Source organism: Suncus etruscus, chromosome 7, assembly GCF_024139225.1.
Source record: "Suncus etruscus isolate mSunEtr1 chromosome 7, mSunEtr1.pri.cur, whole genome shotgun sequence".
In the NCBI taxonomy this organism is placed as follows: domain Eukaryota; kingdom Metazoa; phylum Chordata; class Mammalia; order Eulipotyphla; family Soricidae; genus Suncus; species Suncus etruscus.
This window is the reverse complement of record NC_064854.1, coordinates 34,035,704-34,062,939: the sequence shown is the minus strand read 5'-3', so window position 1 is coordinate 34,062,939 and position 27,236 is coordinate 34,035,704. Positions and strand designations below refer to the sequence as shown.

At 43.2% G+C, this 27,236-nt stretch overlaps 1 protein-coding gene across 1 annotated transcript in view; it reads right to left on the bottom strand.

Annotated features, from left to right (window-relative positions):
- The window catches only part of SVIL (supervillin), a 261,406-nt gene that overhangs the window by 7,553 nt on the left and 226,617 nt on the right, over nucleotides 1–27,236 (bottom strand). Inside the window, exons 24-35 of the mRNA XM_049777469.1 lie at nucleotides 20,857–21,029; nucleotides 18,467–18,622; nucleotides 16,813–16,949; nucleotides 15,839–15,986; nucleotides 15,582–15,727; nucleotides 13,518–13,693; nucleotides 12,366–12,510; nucleotides 10,976–11,252; nucleotides 6,922–7,073; nucleotides 5,095–5,200; nucleotides 4,191–4,398; nucleotides 2,037–2,170 (exon numbers count right to left, since the gene is read on the bottom strand). Of these exons, the coding sequence (XP_049633426.1) occupies nucleotides 2,037–2,170; nucleotides 4,191–4,398; nucleotides 5,095–5,200; nucleotides 6,922–7,073; nucleotides 10,976–11,252; nucleotides 12,366–12,510; nucleotides 13,518–13,693; nucleotides 15,582–15,727; nucleotides 15,839–15,986; nucleotides 16,813–16,949; nucleotides 18,467–18,622; nucleotides 20,857–21,029 (1,958 nt within the window). The remainder of the gene's footprint in view (nucleotides 1–2,036; nucleotides 2,171–4,190; nucleotides 4,399–5,094; nucleotides 5,201–6,921; nucleotides 7,074–10,975; nucleotides 11,253–12,365; nucleotides 12,511–13,517; nucleotides 13,694–15,581; nucleotides 15,728–15,838; nucleotides 15,987–16,812; nucleotides 16,950–18,466; nucleotides 18,623–20,856; nucleotides 21,030–27,236) is intronic.

The window sequence follows — 27,236 nt, the reverse complement described above, 5'->3', positions numbered from 1 at the left end:
ACACTCTTTCCCCCAGCATTACCAGTTCTCTGAGTATTGCCCTAGGCAGCCCTGGAGACTCCTGAGCAGTAGGGGATGTCTCAGATGATCCCTAGCACCACGACTGACCTGAGTAGCGCCACAGCCTCAGGCTATTGGCACCAAAAGTCAGTGCACCCGAAGTGACTTACAACTCTATTATGTGATAACAACAAATTAGAAAAAACTCAAATGCTGTTACTATGGAGACAACTTAGGCAGAGAAAAGTTTATAATAAAAAACAATCAGGGAATACTCTATAGTGATTAGAAGTCTAAATATGAATACCTTGGGAAATTATTCCTAATAAAAAAGGAAAAGGTTAGAAAATAGAATGTATAATGCTATCCAGGTCTTATGTTTTCCAAGAGGCGTGTTTATATAGCAGAAAACTTCCTTTGGTTATCACTGAGAGCTGAGAGACTAGAGACTTCATTTCTCTGTACAGATGGCCCCTCATTGGCATTTACCGTCACTCTCACCGTGCAGGAATGAGAATGAGAAGCAGCCAGTGGAAAGGCTCCTGTGTTCTGCTGCTTATTTTATCTCAGATTAGCTGAAGGTGGTTCAGGACTCTCAAGAAGTGGGTGGAGGGATATCTCAGTGGTTATGGCACTTTGCCTTGCACACGGCCCACTGAGGCATCCCATATTAACCCCTGGAAGCTGCCAGGTGTAGCCCAAAATGCAGAGATGGATAGCCCCAGATCCCCGTCATCCACTGATCACAGTGCCTTACAGGGACAGCTATTCTAGACAATGCAACATTATTTTGTGCTTTCATATTTCAGCCACCAAACATTCACCAGTGTCTCAGTCAGCAACTCACTGCCAACTAGGTTTTTGATAAGATGTTGCTGTCTCTAGAGGCTGATGAGACAGTCTTGAACTGAGCTGGACAAAACAATGATGTTCAATAGGTTCGCTGTAGCACATGTGTTCCCAGGGGAGTCATATCAATTCAGGAGACTTTGGGGGGGGGCTATACTCCTACCCTATGTGGAGGGATGTGCTATACTGTCAATCATCACTCCATTGTTGACAGGCACCATTATTTTTGAATAACATCTTGCTGTACTCAGGGAACTAGGCATTATTTGAAAAACCTGATTACTGTTTTTGTTTGTTTTGTTTTTGGGCCACACCTGGTGATATTCAGGGATTACTCCTGGTTATGCACTCAGAAATTGTTCTTGGCTTGGGGGACGATATGGGACACCGGGGGATCGAACTGCAGTCTGTCCTAGGCTAGCATGGGCAAGACAGATGCCTTACCGCTTGCGCTACCACTCTGGCCCCCAAACCTGATTACTTTGATAAAAATGGAGAAACAATACAATGGAGTGGTTTGGGGTGTGGTCCAGGGCTGTCAGTCCAACATTGGACACTTGCTTCTCTGTGCCTCTGTTTCATCATGGGAAGTCATGTGCAAGTTGTGAGCATGGAATGAATTCCAAAATCCGGTGCGTGGAACATGTTGAAGTCAGCTCACTGCCGAGGAATGGTTAGAATTCCTACTAATCTGTGTTTCATCTGGCTTCTGATTAGTTTAGTGAGGCTACTGAGAAACAGTTTTCCTTCTAATCTGTGTTTAAGTAAGTGATTCTATATTGGGTGATTTTGTCCTTAGTATAGAACTGACCCTCTCTAATATGAGTGTCACACTCTTCCTAGTGCCCCAGATGGTGACCAAACTGAAGGCCTTCTTTCCCTGCAGCCTATATAGTTACCGCACATCCGATTGTCCCTTCTCCTTCCCTTTCCTAAAAACCTCCCACCCCAGGCCCTGAATTCCCTGGGGCTCCATGAAACTTTTCCTGATGGGAATAATCTTCCCCCTTTTTCATGACCAGCCCCTCTCACAGGTCTCTCTGAGGCCATACCCCATTTTCCTTAGCACTGTGGAAGCTAGCACATCATGAAATCTCTGGACTGGATGGGAGGTACATGTAGACCCAGTTGAGGCAATGCACCCCACTTCTGCTCAGTGACTATTGAGTGGGTGGGGGGCTTATTACCTTGGAGCATGCAATCGTAGGCTTTCCTGTCTCTCCTTCCTAATGCATCCCAGAATCCCAGGGGTTCCGATCCTTCATCACATTCGTGAATTGTCACTTTGCTGCTGCTATGTAGTCCGGCCTCCAGAGGACATCTGAGTGAGAGAAAGTACAATCTCGTGTTTTATGACCCCAGAAGTTCTGGAAGCATGACATTAGTGGCTAGAGAGAAAGTATAGGGGGAAGGGTGATTGCTTTGCATGTAGAAGACCTGGCTTCGATCTCCGGCAACCCAAATGGTGCCCCAAGCCCACCAGGAGTGATTCCTGTGTAAAGAACTTGGGATTGCCCCTGAATACTGCCTTGTATAGCTCCCCCCCCATACAAACAAAAGTAAACAAAACAAAAAAAACTCAAAAAACAATCAAAGAAAACAAACCCATTTAAAATGGAATTTTCAGATCCACTCATGGTCTCTTTTCTGCTCTCCAGTTCAAAGCTTCCTGCAAAACTCACACATTTTACCAAAACATGCACCAAGGGGTTAGGAATGTGTGTGCAGAAAGGCACATATATGGATTTAAAGAGAAGATTGAACAATCACCTGTGAGATGGACTGGAAAATCATCCATGTCAGATGCTGGAGCACATTTTTTTTTTTTTTTGGTTTTTGGGCCACACCCGTTTGCCGCTCAGGGATTACTCCTGGCTATGCGCTCAGAAATCGCCCCTGGCTTGGGGGGACCATATGGGACACCGGGGGATCGAACCGCGGTCCGTCCTATGCTAGCGCTTGCAAGGCAGACACCTTACCTTTAGCGCCACCTTCACGGCCCCGCTGGAGCACATTTGAGTGGGGTAATTGCCTTACATGTGGCCCACCTGGGTTTGATCTCCAGCACCCATATGGTCACCCAACACTGCCAGGAGCAGAGTCAGGAGTAATCACTGAGCATTGCCAGGTGTGGCCAAAGAACAAAAATAAAAAACAGGTCTGGAGCTATAACACAGCAGGATGGCATTTGCCTTGCATGTGGCTGACCTGGGACCGATGGGTTTGATCCCCAACATCCCATATCTTCCCCCCAAGCCTGCCAGAAGTGATTTCTGAACACAGAGCCAGGAGTAACCTTTGAGTACTGCTGGGAGTGGTCCAAAATCAAAACCAAACAAAACAAAGCACGCGCGCGCGCGCGCACACACACACACACACACACACACACACACACACACACACACAACAACAACAACAACAACAACAAATCACCAATGTCTTCACAAGAAAATGTATGTTTGCCACTTCTGTCCTATCTTACTGGCACGAGATAGAGACTGGCCTGAAACTGATCACTGCCAAGTTTCGGATTGGATCAGAGAACCTGTGGGGGCACCCATGATGGCTGAGGGGTGCAGGAAAGAGCTTTTCACAGCTTTTCTTCTTAGTGGGTCACACAAAAAAATCTCCCTGGGCCATGAAATCTTCAGTACCTTCCAGAACACTCACCACTGCCCTGCTATTGGCTTTCTCCCTGGATACTGAGTTGGAGTACTACATGGACATATCTCACCATCCTAACATCCCAAGAACTGATGTGCCCCCCCCACACACTGTACTCTAGTGGCTCAGGGTGATCGTGGGAAACCACTGTCTGCTTGGGTGTCAGCAAAGGATGAGAGGGACTCTTGGGTGGGTGCCACTCATGCTGCCAGGTGGGAGAGGAAACTTGCCACCACATTACATTCCCTCATCTTCTCTGCTCCTCTTCACCCTGATGTCCCAATGAGTTCCCCCTTTCTCTCTGTCAGTGGCCTACACTGATGCAATATATGGTCACCAACTCTTCTCTGCCAAATACCAATGGCCTAGACTTCAACTTGAACACTGAATTGCACCCAGGGAACAGCTGAAGGAGGAGCTGGGGTCCTTTCCATTTCTCACATCAGATGGAGCTTCAGCTCTCTGAGTGTGGAAGATGAAGGGAGCCTCAGATTGGAGAGTGTAACCCCAATATGTGGTTCATCTACCAGTGACAGAAGTTCTTGGACCTTTCCTGGGACATCCTGAACACTCCCTTGTGGTATAATTGCACTGGGGCATCCGCTGGGACTCTTGAGGAGCCCTTTGCCCATGGGGGAGTCCCTTTCAGAAAACAATGCCACCCCCACAACACTCACTGTTCTTTGATTTTATTGGCCGCGGTCCTTCCAACCTCCTTCGTGTGGGCCTGGGCCTTGCATCCGTGCCACAGGTAAATGAGGGCTTTGTTGACATTGAGAACCACCATGGACGTTCTGGATCTCAGGCTGCTGCAGTGACAGGCCACTTCCATCAAGTTTCCTTCCATGGGAACTTCTCCCCGAACGCAGTACAACCTCCATTCGCCTGCAGGGGGCGCCAGCGACACGGAGTTAGGACGAGTGTTAGGTCACACCAAACTGCAGAATTGTTTCAGGCTAATAGTCCCTTGCAGACATACCAGCTTCTGAACTGGGGGTACTGTGTCAGGCTGTGCCAGTGACTGTCTTATTACAGTCTGCCCAGAAGATCTCCTTCTGGGGTAGAAGCAGACTGCCCAAAGTCCACTGCTCTGAATTACCTTGCAACCCCCCCATGTAAGCACCTTTTCTCCCAATGATATTTCAAAGGGCTCTTCAAATATATATACACACACACATATTAATGCTGGCCAACAAGAATATTGTAATTCTTATTATAATTATACAAATATATTTAAATACTAAAATAGTATCAATTATAGTCTTATTCTTTAAAGAAGAGCTGACGACGGTCTCTCCCCTTTTTAGCCTTCTTTTGAAAAAGGGAGATTCTGGGGAACAGGCCTAGGAGGAAAAGTGGCTCCTGGGCACCCTGCGGGCAAAGCTGGATTCTCCAGTCAAGTCCAGGGGAGGCGGGGTTTATGAGCACCCCATAAAGCTAACTTATGAGGCTCAGCATTTAGGAGGCTCTCAGGGGTGAAGCCACAGCTATGTGAACAGACACAGCTTGAGAGCCTGAGGCTGTAAAAATACCTTCCCAGAAGACAAACACATTTCATTTCCTGCAGGAAAAACAACTTACTCTGCGCATTTTCTTCCTCCTCTTCTCGTCTCCCTGAGTGTACTACCATTCCCCCTTGGAAACACTGCAGGAAACAGGGGGGTTCCTTTCCCTGGAGAACTTGGACCTGACAGTAGAAACAAGTTCAAGTGAGGAACAGATCTGGGCCACTCAGTCATACACATCAGGCACATGGGAAATTCTAGCCCTCTACTTTCCTTTTATATAAGTTAGTCGGGCATCTATCTTCCTCAATAAAAATACGACTAAAAAAGTATTTGTAACTTTTGGGGCCTCAGCTGGTTCTACTGGTGGACCATGAGCAGTGCTGGGTGAGATCCTTCCATCACCTCTCTAGCATCCTTCGGGCCTACGTACTGTTCTGTGGCAGTATTATATGCAGATGGGGGAATCTGCTAGCTATTGAAGTGATTAAAAACAAATTCAGGGGCTGGAGAAATAGTACAATAGGTAAGGCCTTTCCATGGTTGGATTCAATTGTGGCACCCCCATGTGGTTCCCCAGTCTTGCCAGGAATGATCCATAAGTCAGGAGTAAGTCCTGAGAACTTCTGGGTATGGACCAACCTCTATATCCACCAATATATATGTATGGTGAATATATTAATATATGTGTATATATACACACACACACACACATATAAAAGAACAAAAATAAAACAACCACCAAGTTCAGGTACTGGAGAGCTAGTACAGTGGGTAAGGTGGCAGGGTGCAAGAGAGGGTGCGGTTGAAGAGACATGAGGGCTAACCAGGAAATGCCAACAAATCCCAGTAGTTCAATATAACAGAGACTAAGGGATCAACACCATTTGATGGATTTGAGAAGTAACATGGAGGTTGCTTTGCAGAACACAGAGGAATATTGATTTTTTTCCATGCATCTGTATATTTCCTTAGGACACATGAGTGTAAGAGGAATAAATGATGTTTGTGGGCATTTTAATGCCCTGGAGCTTCAAGGCTTTTTAGGTTGGCTGTTTGGTGACACTTTTAAGCAGATATGGATGAAGGGACACATCTGACAGAATATTTGGAAGGAGCTCTGCCAATTGCAGCTGAAGAAAAACCATCTTTCTTTTCAACTTAAAATTCCAGAATTATCAGTCAAGTGAAAATGAAAACATACACATTTGCACTGGTTTTGTCTTTACTAATTGCAGATATTCTGTCTAAGATTCGATTGCAATAGGGCAGGGGTCTCAAACTCGCGACCCGTGGGCCGTTTGTGGCCCTCTGTACAACATTTTGTGGCCCGAGGCCGGCTTCAAATATCGCAATATTCGCGATTATTCGTTTACCGAATAATCGCAACAAAAATCGCATTAGTAAGAAAAAAATTGCATTAAACATTCGCATATCCCGAGCAGTTCTGTTCGGGGTATGCAAATGTTTAATGTGATTTTTTATTGCGAATATTCGGTAAGCAAAATCCCTTATGCGGCTCTGTCTCACCCCGACTTTGCCTCCTGCGGTCCCCAGGTAAATTAAGTTTGAGACCCCTGCAATAGGGTGTGTATGTATGGTACAGCCTGAATCAAGAAAAGTTGGGCCAAAACTGAAAATGGCTTTTGATTTTGATTGGATGTTCTGTTGTTCACAAACCACATCTGTGTATGGCGGAGACTGCTTGTTGATACATGGATCAATCACAACTTAACCCCAACAAAATTCTGGGCCCAGTCACCCATGTCCACTTGAATTCCTTTATCTCTTCTTCTCACCCTAAAGGCTCTGAATGATTCTCTTCTATGCTCACTAAGTCCTCAGGGACCAGCTGCCCTTCTGGGCCTCTCTGGCCTCAGCATTCAACCCACTGACAACTTACCTGGGCTCCCCTTTCTTCGTCCAGCTCCACCGTCATTAGTGCCGAGGTGCCTTTTTCGCTCACTGTTGAGTGCCGACCTTGCCAGAAGAAGTAGACACACTTCTCTTTGCCAGCCACCCTAATCGCATGCTCCCCCTTTTGCCGACTTCCCACTGTGAACACAGAAGAGCAGAAGGTCTGTAAGCAGATGACAAGTCCAGGGAAGAGCAAATACTAGCTCACCTGGCCAGCATTGCAAGGACAAGCAGCCAAGAAATGGCTTTGCGGCATGGGGTGAAGAAATCATTAGAGCCCAAGGGAAAACCCACCTTTTCTTTCTAACTCATCTGTGGAGGAAAATGATTCATAAACACTTCCTGTGCCTTAAGAAGAGTGTGTGTGTATGTGTATATGTGTGTATATATATGTGTATTCATGCAAATCAGAGAGTGCTAAGGCAGGAACAGATGCTCTCACAGATGCAAATTTATTTTTCCATATTGCACCATTCTCTGGCAACAGATTAGTTGGTGGAGAAAAGATATGGAAAACAACAGCTGTAAGCTTGAAGGAAAAACCATTGGTCTGTGAAAACTGCTCTAGTAAAAGGAAAAAAAAAATACTTTGAAGTCTCCAAGTTCTGGTAGACCTGGAAGGGACAGATTGCTGATATATCAAATTCATACAATAATCTGAGACTTTAATCCGGCACCAGGGCAGCAGCCAGGAGTTAAGACTGTTTATTTGAACTGCCTAAATAATCAGAAAGTGGACAGACATTAGCAATTCCATAAATGTGATTTCCCCAAAGAGCAGTCACCAAAACAAACTGGTCAAGTGGTCATTCCAGAGAAGATTTCAAAATTGTTGCTTTTATGAGCATTTCTCAATGCAGATACTTCTGGTTTATTCATTCAACAACTATTTTTTGAGCATCTGTTGTGTGCCAGAGACTCTTCAGAAGCTTGAGGCTATGATGCTGCTGCTCAGAACAAACCACTTCCCTTCACTGTACTTAACAATATTATTGCTTCACAGTGGACCACCAGGATGTATGATACAGGGCATATGGGGGTCTGTGACACAGGACAGGGTAATGTGTGACATAGGGTGGAGTATATAATAGGGGTGGGCAGGGGTCCACACAGGGACAGGAGGAGGGTCCTTTATGGAGAAAGGCATTTCTGCAAAGGTGAGCGAATGGGGGTATCAGGGCAGTGACCACGAAGAAGCCTTTTGGAAGAAATGGCATCAGGAGCTGCTCAGATGCCAGTAGGGTCCAACTCAGACAGGCTGTGGTGCTCTGGCATCTACACATCCCAAAGTGAATGATGACAACTGAGGTCTCTCATTCTCTTTTTCTCTCAATTCCACTCCTATTCACCAAATCATACTCATCTGGGGTTTGAAGGTAAGAGGAAAGCAAAAAGATTCTAAGAGTTTCAGAGGTCATGGACCAAAATGGTTCATTTTGCACATTTTAAGAATGGGCTCTGTGGAGGGCTGGAAGGTCCAGTTCACGACATGAAGCTCACCACAAAGAGTGATGAGTGCAGTTAGAGACACAACTACACTGAGAACAATCATAACAATGTGAATGAATGAGGGAGGTAGAAAGCCTATCTAGAGCACAGGGGTTGAGGTGGGGAGGAGGGAGACTTGGGACATTGGTGATGGGAATGTTGCACTGGTGAAGCGGGGGGGTGTTCCTTACATGATTGAAACCCAACTATAATCATATTTGTAATCAAGGTGTTTAAATATATATATATATATATATATATATATATATATATATATATATATATATATATATATATATATATATATATATATATATATATATATAAAAGAAAGGTCTCTGTAGAGTTCTCATAAAGAAGTTTAGGGGTCAGAGCAATAGTACAGTGGTAGGGAGTTTGCCTTGCACACAGCCCATCTGGGAAAAACCAGGTTCCATTCCTGGCATCCCATATGGTCCCCTGAGCCTACAGGAGTTATTTCTGAATGCAGAGTCAGAAGTAACTTCTGAGCATCGCAGGTGTGTTCCCAAAACCAACTAAACAACCAAACAAAAAAGCAGTCTAATGATTTAAAAAGTATACAGATGAGGGGCTGAGAGATAGCACAGTTAATAGGGCATTTGCCTTGCACACAGCGAGCCTGGATTCACTCCCCAGCACATCATCCCTCAGCACCATCAGGAATGATCCCTGAGCACAGAGCCAGGAATAATATTTGAGCACCACTGGGTCTGGCCCTCAAACTAAAACAAAGAATATTTGAACTGAACATGACTTTCTGAGATATCTACTCGAGGTCAAGTTTATCATTTTCTGTTTCTATTTTGGGTCATACCCTGCAGTGTTCAAAGGATACTTCTGAGATGGTATTTGGGAACCATGGGGTGCAGGGACAAACCTGGCCCTCTTCATGCAAAGCATGTAGTCAACCTGTTGTGCTATCCTGCCTCAAGTTTGTGAAGTGGGCAAGTGAATAAAACCACTAATGAATAGTTTACAAATATCTTCAATTAACTTAGAAGTATGTCACTCACCTGACATTTCTACTGATTTTGAGGAATTAAGGTCTAGCTTTCATTAGCAATCCTGTTCTCTGACGTAGTGAAATTGAGTGGTGGTGGTGATGATGTGGAGAGAGATACGCCCCCCAAATTATGGCAGTTTATATATATCTTGGAATTTGCACCTGTCTTGGTTTTTTGCCTTTTCCCCTGCAGGAAGAACAGTTGTCTATGATTCTCACACTGTCCTACAGCAGTCTCAGCTCTCCAGGCTGTATCTGCCTGTTCTGAGTTCTCCCTCTGCTTCTTGAAAGCCAAGAGTGTCTTATATGAAGAGCAGGTCCCAAGAAAAGGTCTTCCCATTGATTAAGAGACATTATCATATTGTTATTATCCTCCTTACCATCATCATAATTATTTTATTTTGTGACCATAACTGGCAATGCTCTGGGATCACTCCTGGCCATGCTGAGGACCATATGTAGTGCTGGGGTTTGAACCGAGGTCAGCCAAGTACAAGACAATGTACTAAACACTATACTATGTCTCTGGCCCAAAAAGACTTAGTTTTGATAAATTAGAAAGAGATCAAATGGCTCTAAGTCCATAGGCTTTTCTCAGTCTCTGTTCCTATAGAAGAATCCCACCTGGACCCAGAGGGGTTACACAGAGGTGAGTGAATGCTCTTGGGAGCTGAATCTGGAAATAACACTGAGACATAAACTCTCCTACAAGAAGGAATGAGAGACACCATGGGAAACTTGAACAATGGCTCCTTCTTGGCAAAGAAGAGGGATTCCCCTCTCTAATTCACTTACTCTCCCCTTCTCAGTGCCTCTAGCGCAAAGCATATAATTGAGTGCTTTGCTATAAAAGAGTATTTCCCAGGCAGAAATCATAAAGAGCCTGACTATGTATTTATTCCACCAGATCCACAAAACCCAGCTGGTGCGGGCATGCTTAGCCTCACAGGAAACAGCCCACTTTATTTGGAATAAATCTCAGACTTGTACATTTCTTGAGACATTACGGCACCATTTGGTTTCAGTATAGACTTTGCTTTAGTTTCAGGCAGCATCCAGCCACAGAGAAAATGCCACTTGGAGACAACTCATCACTCTTACTCAGAAAACATCTGTGGAGGGAGTGGATGAGGGCCAGGCCTTCAATGGGTTTGTCAGGCTGAACTGGACACACCACAGGGGTTGGTGATGGGCAGGAGGAGTGGGGGCAAGGAGAGTAGGGGACAGAGACAGTCAGTCTCCATGCCCATTTAAGGAGCTAGAGAGACAGTGTAATGGGCAGAGTGCACACCTTGCACATGCTCAAGTCAGGTTTGATCCTCGGCATCCCACCATATGGTCCCCTGAGAACTATCAGGAGTGATTCCTGAGTGCAGAGCCAGGAGTAGCCCAAGTATCATTTGGTGTGACCCAAAAGGAAAAAGGGAAGGAAGAGAGACCCAAGATTAAAGGGGGTGTCGGGCAGCTGTGGACTGTACCCTAGGTGCAGGCCCTTCTGTAGCGCTGAAAAAACAAAGTGCTCACTAACCTGCAGTGCTCACCGTGAACTTCCACTTGACCACATAAGCATCACCCTCGTGGAACTGCCCAATGCTCTGTTTGGGGAGTCTGCTATAGTCAAACTCCAAGATGTGCCACACGTCCACGGAAGCAATGGCGATCTCAAACTGCCTCCGGTCATCCCCCTCCACCAGGCCATAGCCCCGGCCCACGTTTACCCCGTCCAGCACAGTGTTGGCCAGGGCCTGGGGTGCAGGCACCATTCGTGTCACGTCATATGGTTTCACCTCGGCCCTGGAGTCCTCCTATGGGGGGGAACAGGAACATGCTCAGAGGCTTGTGCTCTAATGATTTGTTTTGATTATTTTAATATTACATTAAAATAATTGAGGGAGGGGTGGGCCAGAGCCATTATCGTACAGCAGGTTTTCCTTGTACATGGTCAACTGGGTTTGATCCCAGCATCCCATATGGTCCCCTGAGCACCAGCAGGAGTAATTCCTGAGTGTAGAACCAGAAATAACCCTCGAGCATCACTAGGTATGACCCAAAAACTCAACAAAAAGGTGTCTTTTTTGAGAAGACTATATAGAAGTACTAGGGAATGGGCCAGAGTGATAGCACAAAGGGTAGGGCATTTGCCTTGTATGCTACCGACCTGGGTTCTATCCCTGGTATCCCATATGGTTCTCTGAAGGCTCAGGCCAGGAGTGATTTCTGAATGCAGAGCCAGGAGTAACTGTGTGCTACTGGGTGTGTCCCCAAAAACCAAAAATCCAACCAAATAAAATGAAGTACTAGGGGGCTACTACTGGCTTTATAGTTGGGGAACCAGAAGAAATATTGGGGATCAAGCTGGAGTCAAGGCAAGCACCTTACCCTTCACTCTATCTCCAGCTCAGTAGCTATTTCTTGTCTCTCTGTGCCTCTGTTCACCTTCTAGAGTTACACCCCAAAGGAAGGGCCCAAGAGATAGCACAGTGGGTAGGGAACTTGTCTTGAATATGAATGACCCAGTTTCTATCCCTGGTTCTCAGTATGGTCCCTTAAGTTTTTCCAGTAGTACTACTGAGTAATCCCTGATAATAGGTATGGCCCCAAACAAGAAAAACAACAAGGGGCTGGAGAGACAGCACAGCGGTAGGGCTTTGCATAGAGCTGATCTAGGATAGACAGTAATTTAAATCACAGCATCCCATTTTGTCCCCCAAGCCTGCCAGGGGTTCCAGAAGTGCTGCTGGGTGTGACCCAAAAACAAAATAACAAAAGCCAAAGAAATTTGGGCTGGCTCTTCCCAGCAAACTCTGGGAAGCTTTTGTTCTTGTGACAATCACTTCCCCACCCCAACCCCCTCCTGTCCTTTTTGCTGGGGCCCAGACCAAACTTTATGGTTTGAGGCTCAATAAAACCAGTTCTACCTTCTGTTGGACAAGTTCCCCTACATTCTTCTCATTCGGTTTCTTCAGTTCAGTCCAATCAAGAAACTTCTCTTTAAACAAAATGGTCTCATTGTGTTCTGTAAGCCTCCCAAATATGGCCCAATCTGGTCGCCCCTGTCCTTTTCTGTGGGGTGGGAGAAACAGACAGGAAAGGAACCACAATTATCCACTTGACAACAAAGGTTAGGAACAAAATATGCAGTCATGACAGTGTTTAAAGAAGGCAGAAAACATGAGCAATGTCTAGCAGAGTTTTTCAGCTGGGGGCACTATGATCAATTTTGAATTCCTAGGTCTTTCTTAGGAGGGGGGTCCACAGGGGATAAACATTTTAAGGGGGGAACCATGGCAAAAGATTAGGAGGTTAACTAGTAGAACAATGCCACAGGAAGAAAGCAAAATTGGAAGGGGGTCATGATTGGAAAAGCATGGAGAAATAATGATCTAAACATGGTAGGGAAATATAAAATTATAATTACTATCTTAATATGTCTATTTCTTTCCATGATGCCCAATGCCATACAAGACATAAAGAGGGATGGAGAATTGGCACAAGGGTGAAGGTACTCGTTTTGTATACAGCTGACCCAAGTTCAATCCCTAGTGCCCCATATGGTTCCCTAAGCACTGCCAGGAGTGATTCCTGCATACAGAGACACTTGAGCACAGCTGGGTGTGGTCCTAAAACAAATAAACAAAAAATATTATCTGGGGACAAATAAATGATCAATCCTGAGGTTCAAGTGATTAGCCAGGCAGGTGAAAAATGAGAAGAAATGTATTGCTCTGCACTATGATCAATGATTGATTTCCTGACCCAAGCAAACTTTTTAAGACAAGCAAGTAATTTGTTTAAACAATTGCTTTTTGGCTGCCATGGTAGCACCTGGAATGCAGTAGGTGGGGATTTTTCATTCACTTCAAGAACTATTTGATCACTTCAAGAAACATCTTCCAGGAGACTTCCATAAAAGAGTAAGAGATAAAAGCTGAAGAGATGCTCTTTCAGTGGCCTAATGGTCCTACATGCAATCATTTATAGAAATGGGGCCCTAAGAGCAACAGGGAACAGCTGTGGTCAGAGATGTGTGAGGGATCCTAGTGGAATCTGTAACTCTGTCACCCGAGTACCTGGGAATCAGCGAATTACATTCTCCAGGATCCAGTGGGTTGATGTCGCAATTCTCATAGTCAAAGGTTCCATTCCACAGGTGCTTGGCCAGCTGAAAAGCTACTTTCCGTTGTGCTAAGGTGACCTCTTTGCCATGCCAGACATAAACCTCGCTACCAAAATCAAACACCAGTACCTGGGAACATGGTATAAAATGAGTTAACATGGAAGGAGTGATGATGTAACTCAGAATGGAGAGACCCACAGAAATACAAAAGGGTCCCAGGTGGGCTCAGCTAGCCTGGACTCTGTCCAGGTGTGGGGTAAGAATGCTGGTTTATTGTCCTAAATTAGGATTCCCTCCTTGAAACTTTCAAGCCACTGAAAATTTCTGCTTCATAGGAGTTATTCAAGCAGATCTTCCCATCTCCCATTTTCCTTCTTCCTACCCCTCCTCTTTAGTTATTTACGCATGCCAGGCACAAGAATATAGCAATATCATCTCTGCTATAATTCTAAGACTCTCAAGGTCATGCTGACTGGATACATTACTGAAAATTTTATTTCTTATTTCCCTGCCAATGGCTCATTCTACATTTTCTTCTGAAAATAGTTGACCCCCACTCATTTATTTCCAGCAATCCAAAACTTACTTACTCCAAACCAGACCCAAGTTCCCTTGCCTTTAAAATTATTCCTGATTATTTCTCTATGACCTCTCTCTGCCCTTAATCAAATGTCTGCCCATATTACACAGTTCATCTAAATTTAGTATATATCATCTTTAATATTTTTCCAATGGAATTTGAAGTATTTTTATAAGACTCCCCCTTCTCACCAATACTTAAATACTTAATGGTACTAGAAATATATCTTTACTCTGTGAGGAAAAAAATAGAACATTACTTGGAAAAAACCATAAATTACACAGACATGGATCTCCTAAAACAAAAAAGAACGACTTTATTTTATATAAAAATAATCGAAGGAGAGGATTAAGTATTATTTACACCCCCCAGTTTTATTGACTGTAAGTGATATATAGAACTTCATAAATTTAAGGGGCAGAGCATAGCATGATGATTTATATATAACAAAATGATTACCAACATACATTTAACTAACACCAATTCATTCCCATATATATATATAGTAAGAAGAGAAATACCATATTTTCCGGCATATAAGACAACTTTTGAAACAAAAAAAAGTCAACCGAAAATAGGGGGTCGTCTTATACGCCGAGTATATCCCAAAAAATGTTTCAATATGCCGCTAAACAAAAATTGTCTGAATATTGCCACAAACTCTCGATCCTGCACCAATCACTGCAAGGCTGCTCAGACCGCCTCTCTAACTCAGCCAATCCAAGCAGGCTTTTTATGCAGGCAAATTATACAGTGTTCTGAAACCGAATCTACACTGTCAAAAGCCTGTTCAGATTGGCCAGAGTCAGAGAGAGAGTCTATGACAGTATAACCTTTAAACCTTTGCTTGTTGCGATTGGCTTACTGTGGTACATACAGTTGCAGCACAGGAATGTTCTGTCTGATACAGTGAATATAGGCCTAAACCTATGTTTTAACTGCAAAATTAGGGGGTTGTTTTATACGCCCAGTCGTTTTATACGCCGGCAAATACGGTATCAGGAAAAAGATAGTAAAAAAAAAAGCACACCAAACTTAAACTATATTTTACCTAAAATAGAAGAAGCTTTCAATGATCCATTGATCATCTTCTAAGCAATATTCTAGATTCCATAGAAATCTATAAAAGGGCAGTAATGGGAGCCAGAGTGATAGTACAGAGAACAGGCCTTGCATGTGTCTGATCTGCATTTGATTCCCAATATCCCATATAGATCCTGCGCCTGCCTGGAATAACTTCTGAGTGGAGAGCCAGGAGTAACCACTTAATGTCTCTGTGTGTGGTTCAAAAATCCAAAAAAAGAGGAGGCCAGTAATGTTTGCGGTCACAAATAAATATCCTTTATAAAGATGCCAGTCGAATGGAAACTGGCTGGCATTCAGTGGGCACCTATGATTTTATGGGAAGCTAAATGCAAAGTACATTCTGCACACTACCTCTTTTGACTGCAGAAGGGAGCACTTTGGAATTTTCCCCCAGAAATCGTCATCAGGAACCAGCTTGTCATCCAGCAGTCGGTAAATGCAGTTTGTTTCTATGATGGCTGTTTCATACAGTTCATCTTCTTTGGGGTCTCCAGCAGCTTTGGTGTGAGACAAGAAGAGAGCATTTTATTTATCATGGCAAAGGGTTGGCTAAGAAAACATTCAAGCAATTTGAATCTGGCCATTCTCTAAACACAGCAAAGTCTTACATTGATAACTGCTCTGGCCACCCAGAAGTTTCCAGAAGTCTTTGGCTGCATGAGTGTGAGTATTAATTCCTTCTTCAATAGTTTGGATATAAGTCGCTCTACAACCAAGCTCCCTTTTGGTCTGAATTAAAGAGGCAAGTTCTGAGGCCTAAAAATAAAGGGAGACAGACAGTTAGGGAGATAGACAAACCCTAGGCTGGGTGAAGACCTACTCAGCTGAAGGTGGAGAGGAATATATAGATGTGTAAGAGGGAAACCTGCGAGTAGGAAGGAGTACATCTAGGTGGGGGGTATTTTTAACACAATCAAAAAAGGTGTCATAGGAAGATCAGAGCATATCAGTTTCAGAACAAAAATTATCCTTCAAATAAAAAAGAGCATTTATAAAGGCTTTTTTGCTATTCGTTCATTGTTGTTGTTGTTGTTGTTGTTGTTTTTTTGGTCACACCCAGCAGTGCTCAGAAGTCACTCCTGGCTCTACATTCAGAAATCACTCCTGGCAGGTTCAGGGGGCCATATGGGATGCCAGGATTTGAACTACTGTCCTTCTGCATGAAAGGCAAATGCCCTTCCTCCGTGCTATCTCTCTGGCCCTGCTATTGTTTTTTAAATAGACATTGTCTGAGATTTCCCCATGAGAAATACACTCAGTAGGTCTGCAGGAGACTTTTGTGAATCACTAGTACAAGCAGCTTCACAGATCACTCCAGTCCCTTGCTTACAAAATTAAGAATAGGCCAGGATGGAAATATAGAAGGTAGAAGCCATATACCACTGCAACACCCCACCTTAGCATTCAACCAAAGCTTGTATGAGACATTCAGGAAAAGAAATACTTCCCCATCAATACCTTCTCACTGGAATGCAGTACTAGACATTTGAGAAGTGCAATAATGACTTGGCAACTGGCAGAATATTCTATCAATGTCTAAAGGAGAAGCTGAATTAAATTATGTTCTTTCTCTGATACCAACCTTTGCCTTTTCTATGACATTTGCGAACTCTCCTACCCACAGGAAGCAGTAGTGTGGGGAGAGCAGCAGGAAGCAGTCGCCACTGTTAAGTGATGAGGCGCGAGGTTCCACCAGTCTCGTCTGCACATGTCTTCTTCCTAAACATGAAGCAAAAGGTCACAATCTTCCCAGGAAAGAGAACTACCAGCCACACAGGCCAGGGAGCATCAACCTCTTAAGTGGCAAGTCTTGAATTTAGTTAACTCTAGCTGAGTCCCTGGGAGCGGGGAGGCTTGCAATGAGCATCACAGATGACCCATCTTTGCTCACTAGTGCTTTCCTAAACATCACTGTGAGTGGTGGGGCACTGTCAGTATTCCTAACCAGCATACAGGCAGGACTAAATTGCTGTCCTCTAGGAAAGTACATTAATCTGCCTTTTTTCCTTCTCCCTCTCCTCTGGTGTATCTCTCTACACAATTCAGCTGCTGATGTCTAATTCCCCGAAGGTCACTCATATAGCTGGCCAGGGCATGCATCACATGGCTTTTTCTTCCTTGGGGTTTTGCACTATAGCAGAATATTATTATTTTTTTTAATTTGAGATGGGTGGTTTTCTCAGGGATCACTTACCCCTAGTTCTGTGCTCAGGGATCACTCCTTGCAGGACTCAGGATATATGTGGAACCAGGATTGAACCTGGGCTGGCAGGATGTAAGGTGAGTACCTTAGCCCCAGTGCAATCTCTCCAGCCCCCATGGTGGAATCTTGGAGGGAAGGGCCAACTTGTGTTCCTTCCTGTACCCACTCCTAACTAAGTGCCAATTTAACTCACTTCACAATCACAATGAGAGCCTAGGGGCTGGGCTCAAACACAGGAACATAGGTTGGTGATGCCCATCTGCCACTAGTCTTTTAGTGGGTAGGGTGGGGTCCTAAGTTTACTCCTGGCTCTATGCTTAGACTTCAGTTTTGGCAGTGCTGGAGACCTATCTGTGGTACTGGGGACCTAACTAGGGTTGACTGCATGCAAGAAGCTAAGAGTCATAATCCATGTATTCTTTGAGCTTTGTCACTAGCCTTTTAAAAACTCTAAGAAAGTTGTATAGAAATACACTGAACACTCTCACAGAAGTGGAGAAGCTTTCATTCATCCCTCTCCTGATTTATCTAAAGCATGTCCACTTGAGGCAGTTAAGTCTCTTCTCACTACCCAAGCTTCTCTCATGACTGACTCAGGCTTCCCTGCTATGATAGAGTCAGAAGAATCCAATGACTCATCTCCAACAACAGGACTCTCTTCTGGCCAGTTTCCAAGGGTATCATCTCGGAATTGAGCGTGTTGTAGTAGGAATTAGGTGAGGTAAAGAGAGGAAAAGTTGAAGTTCTGGAAAGGAAGACCTAGCTTCAAATACAGCTCTCCCACTCCATAGCTTTGATGGTCTCAATATCTTACTAACTATGCCCTGAGTTTCACTAGACTTGGTATTTCCTGCCTCTTAGGATTTTTGTAAAACTCATAGAAGAGGTAGCTTAGCCCTATATCAGGAGCTGGTTCCCAAAAAAGCACATATCCCTTATCCTTTGGAGGCCATGAAAAGGCTATTAGAGCCTCTGAGACCTCAGAATCAAGCTCCTGTCCTATATCAAAGTCCCCTCTGCTAACCTCACCTACCTTTAATCTGTAATAGCATCAGCTTCTTGTAGGGTACCGCACTGTTGTTTGAATTCTGTTCTGTCAGGTTGACACTGCGTAGACTGACGTTGCTGAAGTTCTCTTTACTGGCTAGTCCAGCCAGAGTCACTTCGGAAAAGTTGGAGTTGGAAGCCACTGGGGAGAATGGGGGTTGCAGGTTGAGAAAGGAAATAACAAATGGGAAACAGGAAGTTCATCAGGTGAAGTGACAAAGTTTTCAACCAGAAATTAGGAAATGCTTAAACCGTTTTATACTCAAGTGCTACATACATTACCATGCTGAGGTCAGAAAGTAGAGACAAAGTGGACAAGGCTTTTTAGGATCCAAACGAACTGGCTGCATTCTACTGCTGACTATGAGAGTTCTTTACAATGTTTAGGTGTGAAAAAAAATTCTCCCATGAGAGCTAATTTTCACCAAGGTTTTACATAAAGAAAAACCCTGTAAATAATGTGTCCTAGTCTTCATTGGGAGGCAAAATGATTAAACTAGATGATACCCAGCAGTGCTTATGGCTCTGTGCTCAGGGATCACCTCTGGTGGTGATCAGGGGATCATATGGGGATCAAACTCCGGTTAGCTGTATGTAAGGCAAATGCACTACGGGCTGTACTATCTCTCTGACTTCTCAATTAGACGAGCAATCAAGAGATTTCTGCCCTCAGATTCAAGACTGTGATAAAATGCTGCAGATTTAGTGTGAACCAATAGACATTGGTTAGTTATCACAAATTAGCGTCAGTCATCACCCAGTGAGTCCCACACTTCTGAAAAGTATAGGCGAATAAATCTGTAAAATTTGTTCCAATAAAATTTTATCTCTCTAACTCATTGCCTTTTTTTTTTAAGTGTTGACTTGGAAGAAGTTCAAAAATTATTTTGTTGGGTTTAGGGTCTATCATTGATGAAACATAACACCACCTGGTTGGTAATCAGTAGGACATAGTGATTTTGAAATATATTTTCCTAATATTAGCACTTGTAATTAAAAACCTCAATCACTTCATGTACAGATTCTAAAGTTCTAAGAAAAATTCTAGTGGAAGTGGGTTTCTGAATGTTACAGGAAAATAAAAGTTATAGTGAGAATATGCAAAATAGCTCAATTTTGCACTCCAGTATCCTACCAACCAACCCTCTCATCCCTATCAACTATTTCAGAACTATGGAGTCCCGAATTATTGGGTCAATGAAAGTAGAACAGTTTGGCCTGAATCTAGGTCAAGAAAGCCTGGCATCTACCTACCTCATCATTCTCCATTCATACCCACATCCACCTCCTCACACTCTATCCAACCCTTGTCCCAAATCTGAGGATCTTATCAAAGAGATATTAAAAAATCACTTATAATATTTTTGTTTTGTTTGTTTTTTGAGGTCATACCCAGCAGTGCTCAGAGGTTATTACTGTCTCTGTACTCTTGGCAGTGCTTGGGGGACCATATGGGATGCTAGGAGTCAAACCCAGGTCAGCCTCATGCAAGGCAGACACCCTACCCACCATGCTATTGCCCTGGGTTCCTGCTTTATGCATTATTAATAACAATGTCTAACCTTTGGAAAAGCAGTAATTTGGGGTATTTTCCCATGGAAGCATAAATGATTTGCACTTAAGTACTGAATTATTGTTTGGGCTCTAAAGAGTGAAAAAATGGCTTGAATGGCAAAATCCAGAAACATGTTTTGACCACAACTTCTTGTTTTTATTTGAGTGTTTTGGGAAGACACTTTCAAGCACTCCCAAGGGCACTTGGCCCAGCTGTGTGAACTAAAATGTCCCCTAACTGGGCCAGTGATGTGGTTCTGTAAGGGTCTAGCAGGCTATAGTCTATAGTGCCCAGGGAGCCATGTGTGTTTGATACTGAACTGGGGTGTCTGCATCTCAACCTGTGGTCCAGCCATCTCCCTAACCCTTGCCCAAGTTTCTGAAGAAAAATTCATCAAAACAGCTTATTTGACTTAACCAAGAGATATTTGTTCTATGCTACGAGAAATTCTATAAAAAGCCCTTAAGATGCACAGAGGTTTTCTGCTGATATGTGTGTATATATCAGCTCATTGGCACTTCATGTGTGACTTCTGAATACCAAGGACCTTTGAACTTTTGCCAGAAAGAAAAAAATATGAACTTTATCAGTTCATATCAGATCACTAATTTCTGAGCCTAGAAGCAGAAAGATAGTTCCAGATACACACATTTCCTTTGTGGGGTATATGTACACAACCAGTGGTGCTCAGGGGTTATTCCTGACTCTATGCTCAGGAATTACCCCTAGCAGGCTTGAGGGAAACATGTGAGTATCTGGGAATTGAATATGGGTCTGCCAAGTTCAAGGCTATGCTATGGCTCTGGCCCCCAAATACTCACTCTTTTCGACTTTCATCCGCTTTGACTCCATGAAGGCCACATTTAACCTTTGCTCTGTGTATTCCTGAAGCAGATCTTCTCTCGCTGCCAGCATTTTCAAGGGGTTTTTGGAGGACTGAACCCGGCGTTTGGGCCGAACTGCTCGCTTGTGCTCTGCCACAGAAGAGGTCAGCCTGAAAGCAAAGCAGTGCAGGCCTCAGCATCTGAAACCCCCTATCATCTGGCTTAGTGCAGGCATCTCACCAAGATCCCACACCATGCAATTTTATTCCCAGGTTTTTAAATAAATCTTACAATCCCCCTTCATCTACCATAGCACTGACTTAAGTTATAGTATCCTGGAGATGAAAGGAGAGTCATGCCCATTTCCGCCTCTGGTTTCTGGCCAGAGGAGCACCTGTTACCCAACAAGGAAGATTGATCCTTTTCTGTAGTGAGCTGAAGGTTGGGTGTCTTACTAAGCCTCATCACACCTATGCTAGAATAAGTCACCTATCTACTACTGTCCTCAGCAAGCCCTTTGAGATGCATAGGCAGCTACCACCTCTAGAGTTAATTCCCTTTCCCCAAACTTCTTCTTTAACTTTAACCATTGACTTTCCTTTAACAAATCTCATCTCAATTATCTATCCCCTCTGGAAAGTAACCAAGACACTGCAGAATGCACTGAAAGAAAAAAGACCCACAAGACTGGGGCCAGAGAGAGGAGTTTGCCTTGCATGCCGTTGACCTGGGTTCGATCTTCAGCATCCCCATGTGAACCCTGGAGCCTGTTAGGAGTGGTCCTTGAATACAAAGCCAGGAGTAAGATCTGAGCTCTACCAGGTGTGACCTCAAGATGAAAACAGAACATAACAGTACAAAAAGAAAGAAGGAAAGAAAGAAAGAAGGGAGGAAGAAAGGAAATGAAAGAAAGAAAGAAAGAAAGAAAGAAAGAAAGAAAGAAAGAAAGAAAGAAAGAAAGAAAAAGAAAGAAAGAAAAATGAAAGAAGGAAGGAAGGAAGGAAGGAAGGAAAGAAGAAAAAAATGAAAGAAGGAAGGAAAGGAAGGAAGAAAGGAAGAAAGAAAGAAAGAAAGGAAGGAAGGAAGGAAGGAAGGAAGGAAGAAAGGAAGAAAGAAAGGAAGGAAGGAAGGAAGGAAGAAAGAAAGGAAGGAAGAAGAAAGGAAAAAGAAAGACAGAAAGAAGGGAAGAAAGGAAGAAAGAAGAAAGGAAAAAGAAAGACAGAAAGAAGGGAAGAAAGGAAGGAAGGAAGAAGAAAGAAAGAAGGAAAGAAAGTCAGAAAGACAGAAAGAAAAAGAAATGGGCCCATAAAACCAGTGATGACATCACACACAGCCCTGGGGGGCCAAGATCAGACATGAGAAGGCAGGCAGAGCTAGTGTAGAATTTCCACAGCGAACTTCAGAGCATAAAAACCGGCTAACCTTTGCAAAAGCTGGCTCCCTGTGTGTGACACCAGGCGGGGAAAATCCGCAAAAGTACACCGGCCCAGTGGGGCTCAGCTGTGAAAGACTGTGAGTGTGACCTGTCTATGTCTGTCTACTGTCCTCTTGCGTGAAACTCTTGCGAGTGGGGCAAAAAGAGCCTCCAGAAACCTCGCTTGCCCAGACGCCATTTTCAGGGAGGGACTTCAGAGCATAAAAACCGGCTAACCTTTGCAAAAGCTGGCTCCCTGTGTGTGACACCAGGCGGGGAAAATCCGCAAAAGTACACCGGCCCAGTGGGGCTCAGCTGTGAAAGACTGTGAGTGTGACCTGTCTATGTCTGTCTACTGTCCTCTTGCGTGAAACTCTTGCGAGTGGGGCAAAAAGAGGCTCCAGCGGAGCACGGCCGCTCCGCTTCGCTACGCGGCCGTGCACTCTTTCTAAGGAAAGAACTCCATTGCAACAAGAAGGAAAAATCACACTAAGAACAGCGCTATATCACAGAAGCAAACATTTCTCTCTGGACTGTCTTCTCTGTTGCATGCTCGGGCCTAAGATTTGACCCAGTGTGAGGCTTCATCCACGGAGGACTCCCCTCCCTTAGAGGCAAGTCAGCCCATCCAGAAAGGGAGGAGCCAGAGGAGTGTGCTGCCTACATCATATAGACAATGAATACCACTACAACACGTAGAAAAACCCACAATACAAGTGTGACAATGGGGAAACAACGCAGGCCAGCATCAGACATAGAGAATGAAGAGGACAATTCTGAGGACCAGATAATGACTGAACAACTAATCAACCTCTCAGATAAGGACTTTAGACTAGCAATATGGAAGGTGCTCAACAGACTCCAAGAAACCATGGATCGAGTTGAACAGAACACTAATAAGAACCAAGAAAATATGAAGGCAGAAATGACAAAACTCCAAACTGAAATAACATGTCAACTAACAGGACTGAAAAAGTCAGTAAACGAAGTAAATGACAAAATGGATAAGCTCTGGGACAGGGTATCAGAAGCTGAGAATAGACTTGGTGCTGTGGAAGATGAGATACATAACAATTCCATACAGCAGGAGAGATTGGACAAAAAACTTAAAGCAAATGAGCAGACAATGGAAAAATTAGTCAAAGAATGGGAACAGACGAAAATAGAAGTCTATGATAAGATCAACAGAAACAACTTAAGAATCATTGGAGTCCCAGAGACCCAGGAAGAAAATTTCCAGGAAGAATCAATGGTCAAGAACATCATTAAAGAGAAACTCCCAGAGCTAAAGAATATATGTCATCAAATCCTGCATGCCCGAAGAGTACCAACCAAAAGAGACCCCAGAAAAACCACCCCAAGACACATCCTAGTCACAATGACAAATCCCACAGATAGAGACAAAATTCTGAAAACAGCAAGATCAAAAGGGGAAATCACATTCAAGCAAGCTTCCCTGAGATTTACAGCAGACCTGTCACCAGAAACGCTCAATGCCAGAAAGCAGTGGTGGGATATTGTGACAAGACTGAATGAAATGAATGCTTCACCCAGAATACTATACCCAGCAAAACTCACTTTCCGGTTTGATGGAAGAATACATGGTTTCACAGACAAAAAACAGCTCAGAAACTTCACAGACACAAAACCAGTCTTAAGAGAAAAACTGAAAGACCTAATCTAAGACAAGACTACCCAAAAGACACACCAAATTTTGAAATAAAGATGGCGTTAAATCCCAGGACAATTCTTTCTCTCAACGTCAATGGACTAAATGCACCAGTTAAGAGACACAGAGTGGCTAAATGGATCAAAAAACTCAATCCAACCTTCTGCTGCCTACAAGAAACGCACCTGAATAGTCAGAACAAACATAGACTCAAAATAAAAGGCTGGAGAAAAGTTATCCAAGCAAACAACACCCATAAAAAAGCTGGAGTGGCCATACTAATATCAGATAATGCAAACTTTATACTCAGGAAGGTGGTAAGGGACAAAGACGGACATTTTATATTAATCAAGGGGTACGTAGAGCAGGAAGAATTCACTCTCCTAAACATATATGCACCAAATGAGGGGCCAGCAAAATATTTAATACAACTGTTGACAAATCTGAAAAATAATATCAACAACAACACAATAATTGTGGGGGACCTTAACACGGCTTTGTCAACACTGGACAGGTCAACCAGACTGAAACCCAACAAGAATATACTAGACCTGAGGAGAGAAATGGAAGAAAGAGGCCTAGTGGATATATATAGGACACTCCATCCCCAGAAACCTGGATACACATTCTTCTCCAATGTACATGGGACATTCTCCAGGATAGACTACATGCTGGCACATAAAACATACCTCCATAAGATCAAGAGGATAGAAATTTTGCAGACTACCTTCGCTGACCACAAGGCTCTGAAATTATTTGTGAACTCCAAAGGGACTCAGAAGAAACACTTTAACACCTGGAAGTTAAACAGCCTCATGCTCAATAACCAGTGGGTCCGAGATGAAATCAAGGAGGAAATAAAAAGGTTCCTGGAAACAAATGACAATAAAGACACTATAAAAACTATCAGAACTTATGGGACACAGCAAAAGCAGTACTAAGAGGAAAATTTATAGCTTTGCAAGCACACATCAGGAAGGAAGAAGGAGCTTACCTGAGTAGCTTAATGACACAGCTAATAGAACTAGAAAATGCTCAACAAAAGGACCCAAGAATAGGAAGACAGAAGGAAATAACAAAGCTGAGAGCAGAAATCAACGAAGTGGAAACTCAAAAAACAATCCGAAAGATCAACGAAAGCAGAAGTTGGTTCTTTGAAAAAATAAACAAGATTGATAGACCACTGGCAAACCTAACAAAGAAAGAGAGAGAGAGAAACTTGATAACTCGCATCAGGAATGAAAAAGGAGAGATCACTACTGATATGACAGAGATTCAAAGGGTAATCAGAAACTACTTTGAAAAACTCTACGCCACTAAAAATGAGAACCTGGAAGAAATGGATAAATTCTTGGACTCTTATAATCTTCCACGGTTGAAGGAAGAGGATGTAGCATATCTAAACACCCCCATCACCATTGATGAAATTAAAACAGTAATCAAATGTCTGCCGAAAAACAAAAGCCCAGGTCCAGATGGATTCACTAATGAATTCTATCAAACTTTCCAAGAGGAACTACTGCCAATCTTGGCAAGACTCTTTCATGAAATTGAACAAACAGAAACACTTCCAAATAGCTTTTATGAAGCCAACATCACCTTGATACCTAAACCAGACAGAGACGCTACCAAAAAAGAAAATTACAGACCAATATCACTGATGAATGCAGATGCAAAGATCCTCAACAAAATCCTGGCAAATAGGATTCAATGCCTCGTTAAGAAGATCATCCACTACGATCAAGTAGGTTTCATCCCAGGAATGCAAGGCTGGTTTAACATCCGTAAATCTATCAACATAATACACAACATCAATAACAAGAAAAATAAAAACCACATGATCATATCAATAGATGCAGAGAAAGCATTTGATAAGGTCCAACACCCATTCTTGATCAAAACTCTCAGCAAGATGGGAATGGAGGGAACCTTTCTCAATATAGTGAAGGCCATCTACCACAAGCCAGTGGCAAATATTATCCTCAATGGAGAAAAACTGAAAGCCTTCCCTCTAAATTCTGGCACAAGACAAGGCTGTCCTCTCTCACCACTCCTATTCAACATAGCACTGGAAGTACTTGCTATAGCAATTAGGCAAGAAAAGGATATCAAGGGAATCCAGATAGGAAAGGAAGAAGTCAAGCTCTCACTGTTTGCAGATGACATGATACTCTACTTAGAAAACCCTAAAGACTCTATCAAAAAGCTTCTAGAAACAATAGACTCATATAGCAAGGTGGCAGGCTACAAAATTAACACACAAAAATCAATGGCCTTTCTATATACCAATAGTAATAAGGATGAAATGGACATTAAGAAAACAACCCCATTCACAATAGTGCCACACAAACTCAAATATCTTGGAATCAACTTGACTAAATATGTGAAGGACCTATACAAAGAAAACTATAAAACTCTGCTCCAAGAAATAAGAGAGGACACACGGAAATGGAAACACATACCCTGCTCATGGATTGGCAGGATTAACATCATCAAAATGTCAATACTCCCCAAGGCATTATACAGATTTAATGCCATCCCTCTAAAGATACCCATGACATTCTTCAAAGAAGTGGATCAGACACTTTTGAAATTCATTTGGAACAATAAACACCCTCGAATAGCTAAAGCAATCATTGGGAAAAAGAATATGGGAGGAATTACTTTTCCCAACTTTAAACTGTACTACAAAGCAACAGTTATCAAAACAGCATGGTATTGGAATAAGGATAGGTCCTCAGATCAGTGGAATAGGCTTGAATACTCAGAAAATGTTCCCCAGAGATACAACCATCTAATTTTTGATAAAGGAGCAGGAAATCCTAAATGGAGCAGGGAAAGCCTCTTCAACAAGTGGTGTTGGCACAATTGGATAGCCACTTGCAAAAAATTAAACTTAGACCCCCAGCTAACATCATGTACAAAGGTAAAATCCAAATGGATTAAAGACCTCGATATCAGCCCCAAAACCATAAGATATATAGAACAGCACATAGGCAAAACACTCCAGGACATTACAGGCATCTTCAAGGAGGAAACTGCACTCTCCAAGCAAGTGAAAGCAGAGATTAACAGATGGGAATATATTAAGCTGAGAAGCTTCTGCACCTCAAAGGAAATAGTGCCCAGGATACAAGAGCCACCCACTGAGTGGGAGAAACTATTCACCCAATACCCATCAGATAAGGGGCTAATCTCCAAAATATACAAGGCACTGACAGAACTTTACAAGAAAAAAACATCTAACCCCATCAAAAAATGGGGAGAAGAAATGAACAGACACTTTGACAAAGA